This window comes from Solanum lycopersicum, chromosome 6 (genome assembly GCF_036512215.1).
Source record: "Solanum lycopersicum chromosome 6, SLM_r2.1".
NCBI classification, from domain to species: Eukaryota; Viridiplantae; Streptophyta; class Magnoliopsida; order Solanales; family Solanaceae; genus Solanum; species Solanum lycopersicum.
The window spans coordinates 344,041-358,927 of record NC_090805.1 but is presented as its reverse complement, the minus strand read 5'-3'; the positions used below and the strand labels follow the sequence as shown (position 1 = coordinate 358,927).

The 14,887-nt window shown below is 28.9% G+C and overlaps 1 protein-coding gene across 1 annotated transcript; it reads left to right on the top strand.

The window, feature by feature from the left end:
• Positions 1–7,244: 7,244 nt before the first annotated feature.
• Positions 7,245–8,654, top strand: LOC101250412 (transcription factor MYB48-like). Its single transcript, XM_004240303.5, has 3 exons — positions 7,245–7,434; positions 7,571–7,700; positions 7,786–8,654. The coding sequence occupies exons 1-3, from the start codon at positions 7,320–7,322 to the stop codon at positions 8,246–8,248; spliced, it is 708 nt and encodes a 235-aa protein (XP_004240351.1). The 5' UTR covers positions 7,245–7,319; the 3' UTR covers positions 8,249–8,654.
• Positions 8,655–14,887: the final 6,233 nt, after the last annotated feature.

Sequence of the window (14,887 nt, the reverse complement as noted above, 5' to 3'; positions counted from 1 at the left end):
TCCCCTCAATTTTGCTATTTAGAGCTAATATATCCTTTATATGAGAGCGACTCATATATATCGTTACTATTATACAAATGGCTCACATATATCTTTTTCCTCTAATACAAGTGGAAAATTAATTTAATTGAAAAATTTTATATAATATTTTTGAAAAACTATATATATAACGCATACAGTTAGCGAAATAGGCTGCTCAATTTTCCATCTCGGGTCTTCTTGCCTTTTATCTCATGCATGGAAAAACTCTTTTAACCCTAGCTAGTATACTAGCCTCCTTGGGGATTGGATATGTGAGTTCAATCAAATCGGATGTGGTATCGTCGGTGGCAGAATCAAAATTTTTAACAAAGGGGTTCAAAATATAAAGAAATAGACAAACGAAGTAATTGAAAAGGGTTCAACATCTATTGTATATACCTAAAAGTTATTTTAATTATGTAAAAATTATAGAATTTTTTGTTGAAGGAGACTTGGATGAACCCCATAATAATAAGGTGGCTCCGCCACAGGTATGGTATTTAACAGAAATGACATCTTTTTTAGGCACATTTGATCCTCCTTACACGTATATTTTATACCGTCTTTTTTCAACAATTATTTTAAATTTATTATTTCGATGGTCAAATTTATTTTTGTTTCACTAATTTTCTTGTCTCCTCACTATTTTTTTTTATTACAAATACAAAAATTAAACTAAAATGTAGCCGCAAAAAAAAGTTTTGCATTTTATTCTTTACACTAAAGAATGAATGAAAGAAAAAGAAAAGAAACTCAAATAATGATGATCAAAGTAGTCAAAAATATATTTTGTGTACGAAAAAATTTAAATATACCTTGAACTTTGCTAGAAGGATTATATATACACTCATACATGAATTTTTTTCTTACAAGTCAAAAAAATAAATATAAAATTAATTTTTTCACTTCCATTACATGAAGGTGTATATATAAATCACTTTTATAACAAGAAATATATTAATTTTAAATGACAAAGTTAAGAGATATATTGAACTTATTTTTCTCTTAAAGAATGAAGATAATCATACTAATAATTAATCGAGAATCTTTCGAAAATAAAAAATAAAGATAAGATGTGTATATAATATACTTCACCTTTCTTACATACCATTTGGGATATGTTGTTTATTGTAAAGAAAGAAAAAAACTTGAAAAGGTGCTCTAATTTGATTTTATTAAATAGAAAATTTGCAAATTTCGAAACCATAATTATTCAAGGGATTTTATCAAAAAACTTTTTGAGTAGATAATGATTAGAATAGTAATGCTTTGTATATCTAAAAAAAAATATTCAAGAAAGAGTGACCCCTCATAAATTCAATATACAAAAAACCTTTTTAAATGATAAAAATGATTAATATTTAAGTGGAAAACAATAAAAATGGTGACATCCACGTCAGTACGTGGTTCATCTTTTCCTAGCCAAGTCTTCTTTGAAAGAAATCCCAGCAGCCACCACTAATTTTACCACTCAAAGGAGTCACCATTTATTTGGAATTTTATATTATTTATTAATTTATGATAAAGTTGTTTTTGTATAATCTATAAGTAATTAAGAATTTGAGTTGTTGTAACACTAATTATTAATGTTTGTATTAAGATAAATTATCTTTTAAATAGTATAATTTTTTTCTGAATCGAACATGATCATGAAATATTTTATACATCAAATTATCTTTTTGTTTATTGGTATTTGTGTGTTGCACTACTTCAAAAAAAATGTTCTCAACGTTGTTTTCACAAATGGATTAAATAATGTCATATTCCACTTTCAGATATCTAATATAGTATGTCATTTTGTTTCTTAGTGGATTTTTAAAACTATTTTGCGTTACGTGAGCATGTTTGGTGTCTAACAATTAATAAAACGTTGAGGCTGATAAATCACTTGCTCACGTTTCTATTAAAGAAGGTTTTTCTTTTTCAATTAACGAAAATGTACTTTTAAAAAAATTTCATTAGTGATAGTTAATTACTTTTAATTATAAGTAAAAATATGGACAATTTTTCTATGTTGTAGTGTTTCAATAGTAATGACTATGTGTTGAGAGAAGAACGGAAGTTCCTTGAACCTGATTAATAAGGGTGTTGATTTGTTAATTAATTAAAGTAAATCATTTATGTAGTTATAAGTTAAATTGTTAAAGAACATGTTCTCTTAGCTAAGTGCTTCTCTATATAATAAAGAGAATACTCTTCACATGTATCACGATCGGATTTGTTGAAATTATATAAAGCGGATGAGAAATGGCTCTGGCTAGTGATATGATATAAAACTGATGGAAAATGGTCCCGACTAGTATATTGATATAAATCCAATGAGAAATGTTTCTAGATAGTGATTTGATATAAAGTCGATGTGAATGGTCCCATCTAGTGATATTGTGCCGATGGAAAACGGTTCCAAGAGATTGTTGATGCATTTTGATGCCTATATTTGACTTACCTTTTTTTTTATTTTCCACCTGGTGTGGTGTCTAGAGCTCACTTTGGAGACCCGATTAAATTCGAATTGCGCACTACATGTCTTGTTCGGTAGTGATGCTCCCAAAAAGATTTTTTCATACCCAGGATTCCAACCTGAAATCTCTTATTAAGGGTGAAGCAATCCCATTATTATACCAAAACACATGTTGGTTTTGACTAACTTGTTAACTGTAATTGATGCACTTGTTATGTGTGATTGATCTACTTGACACTGAGATTACTTAATATGTGTTGGTTGTTGAATTGTGACTATTGGACTGTGATTTAAGACTAGTGAATTGTGTGTTGTAGGACTATTAGGTTGGCTGATTTCTGTGTTGGTTGTAGTTAAGAAGATTCGATTGGGATGAAAGGAGTATGTGTTTTTAGCTAGTTGTTGTGTTTATTATATTTCTTGATGGGTAGCATGTTGTTGGTACTCAGTCCTTGCTTGTACACTTGTGTAGGTTTTGAGCCCATATAACGTAATTGTTCTTTCTATTCCATCCCTCAGGCTTGTCAAAGAGCTATTGAAAGATAGTTGTTTGTTATCCCGATTGACCTTCTAGTTCTTCCTCTATGCTTTATTGTATTCGAGAAATAAAAACTTGAGACTGTACTTGTTTCTTTATTCTGCACTTTAGGTAGTACTTGTTTGTACACATGACAATCACGTTTCTTGGAATTAATACAATGAAAAAAATTTGCTCTTATCTTGTTCTTGTGTCACGACCCAGCCCGTTGTGATTGGCACCCACAGTGACCCCCCCGTGGGAGAACCATTACTACAACCCAACTAAGCAACTTACCAAAAAACTAAGCATATAAAGATACAAAAGCATGTTTAAATGATGGATAGAAATGGAGTTCCCATAATTTCCAAAGATTTTATATAAACAATCGAGCAAACTTTTTGCGGAAGTCAAACCCTTAGAACCTGAAAGTCATTGTATCAAAACTCTACCAATCAACAAGTCTAAAGAACGGGGGTTCAACTCCAAAACAAAACATACGAATAAATCTTAATATAGAGTGTGAGTCCAAAAATAATTGAGGAACCCGTGTATTGGTAGGATCATATGGCTACTCTAGTAAGCTAAATACAAGCAGGTAATTACCACACAGTAAACACACATATACAAAATACAAAGTTCAATTAGAATTTCAGGAGCAACATACAATTTCTCAATATCGATGATAGGTAGACATGAATATAATAATTACACGTGGTTCTCTCATGGAACCCATACCCACACTGTTATCGTGTTGAAACATGACACCGATCCAATATAAATGTCAAAACGTGACACCCGATCCAATCTATGTGTCAGAACGTCACACCCGATCCAATCTATGTGTCGGAACATGACACCGGTCCAATCAGCACAACCACAATCACAACCACGATAACAACCACACCATAATGAATAATACATATAGTCACATGGTCAATTAACACTTCATGGCCTATAGTTGCTCTCACATAATCACTTCATTAGATTCGATTCACATTTCATGATTCACATGCACACATGCATACGATGAAGCAATTATCCAACATATATCACACAACAGGAAATTAAACCACCACCTACCTTGAAATCAAACTTGAATCCTCTTAAGACACTTGAGCCCGCCACAGATTGGTTGGAGGGCCGGTATATGTAGTGCGTGATCCGTCCATAGTCGCGACTGGCCCAACCATATTTGCGGGTGGACCGGCATGGCAGACCCCATCCTGCCACAGCGGCCCCGCCCTGGTGGGATTAATTCCGCCATGGCGGCTTCCACGGAGGAAGAAGCTTGGAGTTTTAGTTCCAAGATCTCATTTAATAATACACCTTCAACCCAGGAAGTTCTGAGACTACCCTTTCATGCCAAGATCAGTTTCGGGAGTTCTACTCGTTTGAATTCGATTCTGTAATGTTGTACATGCTGTCAGCAGTATGACTATCCACTCATGTGTTAAAATTCATAATTTGATCCCCCGTTCAATACCAAGTTTACCTAGACCTCACCTGACTCAGATTTCGTGTGAGTCTGGCCTAGGCTATAAATTTCCAAGTCATTGCCCAAAAGTTTTCTGGCCCAAATTCTTTTCCCCTTAGCTTTTCTATAACAACGAAAACCGATGGTTACATCTTGCTTTAGCTTTCCAGCTTTATTACATTTCGTTAGGATGAGGATGACTGTCTTAGTGAAAATAGACAAGTGACATCACGTCCATTTTTGGATCGTGATGACAAAAAATACAATAGCAGTGCTTCTATTGTTAAACTTAAATCGTGAAATTCTTCATTAATTTTCTTTAATTAAGTTATGCTTTCTTTCAATTTATTTGTTGTCTAATTTTAACTTGATTAATATTCAAGAAAGTAAAAGACTTCTAAAAATCTTGTAATCTTAAACTAAAGACATATATCATGTAAAAATATTTTTCAATTTGTGACTTTAAAGTATCATCAGAAAGTTAAGTATAAAGAGTTGCTAAATTTTGCTAAAATATCATTTGAAAAGAAAATATATGTATTTTTCTACAAAAGAATGCAAATACGTTTACGAACCCAACACAAAAAGTAGATTTTACATTTTTCTTTTTGTCTTTTGTATTTTTTGGATGACGAAAGTGGAGAGTGGGATAACCCAACACAAAAAAGGCAATAGTTATGTTTAGACATGTCTAGATGTTTTGGTGGTAGGCAAGTGACCCAACAAATTTAATTTAAATTATGTTGTTTAAGTAGAATAGTATGGAGGTTACAAATTAGGGTAAAATGATAATAGATAATAAAATATCTATATTATATGTATGAGTGTATTGGTTTGATGTGCGTTCTAGCTAGTAATCGTAGTATATTTGTTTTTATATTTCAATTTTTGTTATTATGTTTTGTTTCGTATAGTTTGGTTATATTATTATTTTGTAGTAATATTGCTTTGATGATATATGTTGTGTCATTATGTTCTGTTACTATGTGTTGTTTAAGTAGAATAGTATGAAGGTTACGAATTAGGGTAGAATGACAATAGATAATAAAATATCTATATTAGTATGTATTAGTGAATTGGTTTGTTGTGTGTTCTAGCTAGTAATCGTAGTATATTTATTTTTATTTTTCAATTTATGTTATTATGTGTTGTTTCATGTAGTTTGATTATATTATTATTTTGTAATAATATTGCTTCGATGATATATGTTGTGTCATTGTTTTCTGTTATTTCCATTATTTATCATTTATTCTTCATTGATTGTTTATATTTTGAGTTATAAATTTATCGAAAATAACAGTTTCACGTCTGATGTAAAGTTTGTGCATGCATATACTTATCCTTCATAGAACTTATTTTATGGGATTAATTAATAATAAATATATTATTTTATAAAATAGTGCTAGTTATATCTATTCTGTAAGCCTTGACTTATGCATAGTTTCCTACTGTAGATTTCCCACTTGTAGAACCCTCTTTTCTCTTAAAATAATCACAAGGTAATCAATGGCCTTTGATGAAATTAAGGGACACACCATTGGCAAGAGCTCATCACATGATGACTTTTTAGTATTTGTGTCTATATTTGAGTGATTAATTTGAAAAAATCACACTATGCAATGATTTCATATATCAATCACCTCAATTATCATCAATTTAGTGATAAGTAGTTGATTTGAATTTACCCCTTCTCATTATTATTAAGCATAAATGGGTAAGTAGAACATGGACCCTTTAAAGAAAATTATTGAGTGATCAAATAACAAAACTAACGAATGAAGAGAATTTTATAATTAAACACATCATCCACTCAAATTGATGGCTCATTCCACTTGCACCATTATTAATTAATGGATTCATAATTATTATTTCAAAAAAATAATAATAATAAAGTAGCTATAACTTGTGTATTCCACACGTCTATTTACTTGTTTAAATTTTCCTAGAGATGAAGACAAATTCCAACAAGGCATCCAATAGTGAAATGGCAATTAGATTATGAAAGTTGCATCAACATATCAACCTCTTATCTTCATTTTTCTTAGTGGCTTACATCATATATGCAAACACACTGGCTTCTTTCCAAGCATGCACACACCACTTATAAAGTGAAAATATAGAATAATATGGAAAGAGATTATATCAAATTGCACTAATACACACACACATATAGTTAAATCAAAAGAAAATTCTCAATAATACATAACCGTGTGAATGGAATTGTTGTGAGTTATATTACCCTTAATTATACTTTTTGAAAATATTAAAATTAGTTAAATTCTTCATAGTTAACATAGTTATTTAATACGATAAATTTTATTATTTAGCTAGAAAATTTTTTCATCCCTAATTCTTATTTTATTTAGTAGGAGTAGTAATTTGAGGCTTTGGATTTGATTCCATTAAATTGAGAACTTTTAGGTTGGAAGAGTGCATTACCCCCTAATAAATCTAATTATTCAACACGAATTTAGATTATTCAAGTCAACTAAATTATTATTTGAAAACCCCGTAAGTCCATAAATTCAAGAGTAGAGCGAAGTAAAATCAAGGAGGTTTATTCAATGTCTTTTCGATAAAAAATTACATTATTTATATATATAATTAAAATAATTTTATGTATATATATTAGTAGATGTTAAATCTCATGTAACTTGTTTATGTTTTAGGACTCCTTGCTGAAAATTCTGACTCCGTGCATGTCAAAGCTCACATCCCTTCTTTTCCAAGGCCATCAAGATAATTATTCCAAGTATAAATATCACCCATGTAGACAACACTTTCCACCAACAAATTATAAGGTGACAAGAGAGAAAAGGGCAAAAGAGAAAAAGAGCAAAAGGATGGCACAAGAAGAAATGAGAAGAGGACCATGGATGGAACAAGAAGATCTTCAACTTGCATTTTATGTGAACTTGTTTGGCGATCGACGATGGGATTTCTTAGCCAAAGTTTCAGGTTTTTAAGGTTGGAGGGAGACATATAAATTAGGTAGGCTTGTCTTAGACATGAAATCTTATTTTCATTGAACAAATTCTAACTCTTCTTTTTTTCTGTATACCATTTTTTTTTTGTTTTTATGTTGTGTAAATAGGTTTAAGAAGAACAGGAAAAAGTTGTAGATTACGATGGGTGAATTACTTACATCCTGGTCTCAAACGTGGAAAAATGACTCCTCAAGAAGAACGTCTTATTCTTGAACTCCACTCCAAATGGGGAAATAGGTGATTCAAAAATTATTTTATAGTAATATTATATTATGTTATATTGATGGAATGATCATATGATTTAACACTCTTTTATGTGTAGATGGTCAAGAATTGCTATGAAATTACCAGGAAGAACTGATAATGAAATCAAGAATTACTGGAGAACTCATATGAGAAAAAAGGCTCACGATGAGAGGAAAAATAACGCGTCTAGTTTTTCTCCATCTTCATCCTTCTCCAACTCTTCATCTTTCTCATCTAATAGTCCTGATGTGGATTTCACGCCTATTAAGAAAAACAATGAAAGGAACTTCTACGATACGGGTGGACTTGACAAAAAAAATGATGGTGACAAAATGAAGGTGTACTCCATGGATGAAATATGGAAAGATATTGAATTATCTCAAATAAGTGAAACAATGGATAATATTAAACCAATTATGCCATCACCTATATGGAATTATTGCCCAAATACACTATGGATGTCAAATGAAGAAGAAACTAAAATGTTTCCTCAATTTTATTGCTTGGACAACCAGGATAACACATTCTTTGCTGGCTAACAAAGGGTTACTATATTTTTTAGAGGGGTTAAATCATATACACTGACAATTTAAAGATTTTTTACATCACGATTTGATTTAACCAACTATAACAGGTTATTACTTTATTTTGTTTTAACCTGTCATAGGTTAAATTAACCTGATAGCATAAAAAAATCTTTATATTATCAGTGAATATAACTTAAATCCTCTCATGTGGTGGTGATTTGTTTTAGAGTTTGTGTAGGGTTATTATGAGTAAATTTTTATTAGCTCTGACTTTGTGAATAGAAATGGTAGAAACCCTAAATAAGAAGGCAGACTATGTTAGACATGATGTGTTAATTGGAAGCCACATATTTTGTATCATCTGTTGCTATGTTAATTTGAGTCTATATTTAATAATAATTAAGTCAATTTCAGTTTAGTACATGTTATGTTATGTTACCAATTAGTATTCCAATATTTATCACAACACTATTAAATATTAAGGTTTAATTTGTTTCACTACAAATTAATAAATAAGTTGTGTTATGATATATATATATATATATATAAAATCACCATATTCATACGGAATCAACTCAATTGAAAAATATATGATAAAAAGCAGATTATTTCTGAAACACTAAAAAACTTTCTAATTTTTTTCGTGTGAAAGCAATAGTATTATTTTCTCTTTTCACTGATTCAATCAAAATATACATGGATATAGCCACTAAATACATGTATCGTTGTTGGTTACATTTTATTTTTAGGCTATGGTGTTTGGTAGAATACGGACTTGTGTTTGTATTAAGCAAATGGATTTTTGAAAGGAAAAAAAAACACTGAAAAAGTTGATGTCGTTGGTGTTTTTATGAATTTTTCCAAAAAAAAAAAAATTCAAAGATTTATATAACGTCATATCATGGTCTAATATGTATAGATTATTTTTTATACAATATCGTGCAACAGATTAGTATATCATGTATAAAATGTAATGTATCTCGCGCATCAGACTAATATATCACGCTTATATTATTATATCGGATTAAAGGATTTCTGTAATTATAAACTTATACGGAACAAATAATAAAATTTACCTTAAAAATATGTGATTTATGTCATTCACCCTAAATTTTCCTTAAGCAAAAGGCAAAAGGCCAAACTAATACCTAGCCTAGATCAAGAAAATGGGCCACTTGGGTTATTATCAGTGACTGGTTGAGCTCTTGTGGCTCCAACAACTATATGGAGTTGGAAGTACAAGAGCCTTAAAAAATTATGTATTATTTCATGCAGGTACTAGTTATTTATATAATAATTATTTTATATTATATCATGCATAAAATAATATATAGATTTATTCAATAACAAATATGTGCATTACTTATGTTGGTTTCTAAATTGTCAATCAAACATCGTATTAATCTGATACATGAACACACATATTACATATTTATCTACCAAACTTTGTATAACTTGTATGAAAACTGATGTTGTTATCCAACCACCAAACGAACCCTTAGTTATTGAATAATAAAAGAGTTAAAATTGTATCTCAAATGTGATTTATAAGAGAGTTTGGATTATATATCTGAAGAATTATATTGATAGAAGAGTTTGAAGAATTTCTTAATTTTCTTTATTTAAATTGGTTAGGATGTATATATCAACAACCTCAAAAATCATTAATGAAGAAAGAAATAATAAAGTTCAAAATAATATAGTTTTTAATCCCTTCAGAGGATGTGTTTAGCCTATAAGGGTAATCCTTATAGATCATGTGAAATTAGGTCTTAGGCCTAACTCACACCCCAAAAGCTAGCTCAAAGGGAAAAGGATTGCTCAAGCCTTATAAAGAGTTCACCCATCTCATTAATCACCGATGTAGGACTTTTGTCATTCTTTAACAGATCACTATGTATTTTTCTTAAACGTTCAAGTTTTTCATTTATTTGACACATTGTAAGATAACTTACAATTTTTGTAAAAAAAATTATTTCAACTTTTCTCATTAATCTTCTTTATTTTTGTATAAATCAATCTTCACGTAAATTTCCATTCAAGCTACTATAGGTATTTAATTTGTTCTGGTGAAAGAATACAAATATTCAATAAACTAGTCAAGATACACATAAATCTATGTTGAAGCGTAACTTATATTAAAGAAAAAATTATATAAATACATAACTAAAAAAATATCATAGTCTCTAAAATTTTCAACCATTTTTAAAAATTGCAAAGATCTCCTTTTTCTTTCTCTTTCTTCTAATCTCGGATACATCCCTCCCATTATGAATCATGTTCATAATTATGCATCTGATACATAATTATGACAAATTTCATTATATTTTAGTATCTGATACATACAGTCACTTTTATTTATTTGAAAGACTATTTATCTGGAGACAAATGTATTTGAAATATTTATGATGCAAAAGAATCTTAAGTAATGTATCCGACAACAGTTGAATGTGTCTGACGCAACTGAATCTTAAGTAATGTATCATTTGCAATATAATGTATCGACAACTTATCCGCGAGCGATGAAAAATAAAAGTTTTTGTAATTGGAAAAACTTGGTAAATAGAATGTAATTAACCTATGAATATATGAGATTTATGTACTTTGTCATATTTTTAAATTAAATTTGAATTGAAAAGGAGTTCTTTTCACAATTTTTTTGTTGAAATCCCAAATTAATTTTAGTAGTAGTCAAGATAAGGAAATTTAATAAAAGCACCCATTCCCTCCACGGGACGTTAAGTTGAATTAGATGTGAAGATGGTCTACAAAATTTAATGCAATCTCTATTAAAAGAGTGTATCTTTGACCAACATTTTCCACCAAACATTTGCTGTTTTTGAAAATACAACAAATATTTAATTCATATTATATTCCATTGCATAGACAAACTCATGAATGAAAGAAAAGTTAAATCAAACTTTGTTCTGAAATAGTAGCCTTAATGAACATATGTTGTTGTTATTACACTATATACATAGCACATATAATGTATATGTTGTGTATAGACATATATGTTTATGTATATTTTGAATAAGATATACTATCTCTGTATTTTCTACATTAGAACGAAGAAATATAAGTGATACAAGAGTGGATTCTTCTATATTTTACTCCCTCCATTTCATTTTACGTGGTATTATTTGACTTGGCATGATATTTGAGGAAAATGAAAGAATTTTGAATTTATGGTCTAAAATAATTCTTAAATTTTGGTGTGCTTGTAAATACATCATTTCATTAAGGGTAAAAGGAGAATTTTAAAGGTGAATTGTTTCTCATTGTAGTTATAGTAAGGTAACATTCTTTTTTGTGATGGACTAAAAAAAATTGTGTCATATAAAATGAGACGAATGAAGTATTTTTATATCTTCATATATATCTAAAAATGTATTCGTCGATACAACTTTAATATGCTCATGGACAAGAGAATTAGAGTGAATGAATACAAATAAAAATGAATAATCTATTGTATTTTTTGTTGTTTGTATGTATCTTTGTATACATCCGGGCTGTATTCATCGATACACCCTAAATGCTCGTATGAATACAATAAAGGAAAAATTACATAAATTAGTACATTTTAATAAATAATTACTGATTTTAGCAATACTTTTTATTTATTACCATTTATAACAATGCTATGTCAAATCTACAATATGAATTAAAAGTGAATTATGTATGCAATATATATGAATTATAATTGTTTTTTGAAATATATTATGTTTGTTTGTTAAAAATTTGACATATTGTATTATAAGTGTATTAAAATGTGCGATAAATGTATTATCCATTATTAAAATTTGTATTATATATGAATAATAAATTATTATTTGTAATATGTATTAAACTTGTATTAAAAATGAATTAAAAGTGATCAAGTGAAAAAAAAATATTATTACTATAAATGGTAAATATTTTTTTATTTTAGTATATTTACGTAAGTTTCCCTACAATAAATACAGGCATTTGACATCTAAAAAAAATTATTGATTTATTTACCTAATATATCATAGAGTTGCTATGAATGATAAAGACCTAAACTGTAATTATATATTATTAATAAGGCTTAAACTATATCCATTTTTTTTAAAAAAAAATCTCTTATATAAATTGGATAGGCCAATATTCAAGTCCTAATTATCATATAATTGAAGGATTTTTAACTCATTTAGTCATTCATTCAAAAATTAATTACATAGGCTAGTCGACATATAAAAAATAGCATTACATAATAAAACATAATTTTTTCATTCATTTCTCAATCATTGAAAAAACGTATATTGAAAAACAGATACTCTCTGAAATAGTGGGAAGCTTCCTAATTCTTTTGTATGAAGATATTGATTATTATTTTTATCATAAAAATAATCATCCAACATTTTTTAATGAAAAGATAGTGAATATTTTTATGGTGTCCTCTTATAAATATACATTAAATGCTAAGCAAGAAAGTTAAAGCTTTGTATAAATATTGTAGCATTGATTGGAACACACTACTAGAGAAATGTTATAAATTAGGTTGTCAAAAATGAGCCTAGCTATTGATAATTCGTTCAATTTGTTTAAGTATTGGAATTAAGATAATTTTAATTGTGTTTAATCTCAACTTATAAAGTCTTAACTCAACTTAAGAGAAACCTCAATCAAGCCCAATTTAATCTTCAATTTCAATATGTTTTAAGATTCTTTATTTGCATTGATGTAATGTACGAAGAATGATTCACTATCTATTTTATATTTTTTAGGATATATCTATCTATTTGAATTTTAAATTTTATTGAGTTAAACTCAAATTGTGGATATAAAACTTAAATAACAATATACAAAAATGATTGAAATTAAGCAGATCAAATTGAGTGGGTCATGACACAATCCATTTTTTAGCTCACTTGAGCCCAAAGTAAAGTTGAGCGGGTCAGGACCCCAACTTAATTTTGTTATCAACCCATTAAGTATCTTCAATTTCAACTCAATCCACCGATTTGATACCCGCTACTATCAACTATCATATTTTCGTTAAATGAGCAAAATATTTGAGTCTTTCTTCCTACTCTCACACAGAGCCACCACAGTAAAAGAGACATCCACTGACAATAGATTTTTCTTTTAGCGGTATAGTAATTACTATTGTAAAAATCTTTGTTAGTAATTGAGTTAACGTAGCTACATCTAGTCATTTAAAAAATTTAACAACATTTATATGAACAATGACGGAGTCAAAAAATTTATTGAGGATGACCAAGAATAATGATCGGTGACTATCAAATAAAATAAAAGAAAATATTGTGCTATTTGGGGTATGAATCGATGCTCCTTCATTCAAATAGACACTCATTACCATTGCGCGAAAAGACATAGTTTTTGTTAAGAGTGTCCAATTTCAAATACATATTCTTTAAACGTCGATTTTGACATACATATACACCGTAATTTTTCGATGAATGGTGTCTAATTGGATACCAAATACGCCACTGTATATAAAGTGATCATTATCAATACTCATATTTATTATTATTGTTAATTATAACAATATATTACTTATACTAAATAATTATTTTTAAAAAATCATTTATTTGTTAGAGTAGCAATGGCAAAAAAAGAAGTAATAATTTTCAAGGGGTGCAAAAAGATAAAGAACTTAAGTTGCCAAAAAAACTTATGCCAAAAATTATTATTGCTTTATAACAACATTTCTTCATCATAACAATGACCATACCAAAATTTACCAACTTGGGATTATTGCTAATCCCAAAGCACTACAAAATGTTAAAACATGATTAATGTTGGTGGTTTGCAATAATTCTGCTTGAAAGGTTCATATTTGACTATTCTCTTGACTTGCATTAACTTTGTTAAGTCTCTTTCCATCTACTTTTCCCTTTTAATATAACTCTAGGTAGTCTTCTAATAACTTTTTTTTTCTTTTTAGAAAAACTAAATAAATTGATGGGATACATGAAAATATCTAGTCTTTAATTAATGTCCCACAAGTTCTTGTTGCAAAGACAAAGAAGATCACTTTTTCATATATAAAGTCAATCTTTGACCATATTATAGAAGATTTCCTTTTCAATTTTTGCCGGCATACACCTACTTATGCACCAAACACTTGGTGTACATACTATCAATACTCAACATGGATAAAGCCACCTTTAGGAAGGGTTGGTCTGGTGTATATTCTTCGTTAAAAAATTATATTATATACGAAGGATAGATATCAGTTCTATAATATACATTTAATTTTATATACATATTTTTATAATTAAGAAAAAAACTTACATATCAGTTCATTAACTTTCTCACTCCGCCATCGATATTCGATAGAATAATTGAAGCCTTTACATATGTATAACTTAGGTGAGTTCATAGCCTTTTTTCTTCTAGAAGCTCATAGAGAATGAAGGTTATAATATATAGTTGAAGGTCTTATTTCTGAGACATCTAAAAAATCTCATTCAAGAAATTAAATCGTTGCATATACTACCCCTACTTCCATGTGTTGGAATTTCTCTTTTGATTTATTGTATTGAGATGGAGATATATAGTTTATTATTGATAGTTAGTAAATGAACGGATTAGATCAAATTGGGGTACATAGTATTGATACATGTCTATTTATGGTCCAAATGCACACTATTAATATATCAC

Bases quoted from the DNA above. Each gene is read 5' to 3' on its own strand.
- LOC101250412 (XM_004240303.5), top strand. From the start codon at position 7,320: ATGGCACAAGAAGAAATGAGAAGAGGACCATGGATGGAACAAGAAGAT. The intron at 7,435-7,570 runs GTTTTTAAGGTT...TTGTGTAAATAG, and splicing joins TTTCTTAGCCAAAGTTTCAG to GTTTAAGAAGAACAGGAAAA. The intron at 7,701-7,785 runs GTGATTCAAAAA...TTTTATGTGTAG, and splicing joins CACTCCAAATGGGGAAATAG to ATGGTCAAGAATTGCTATGA.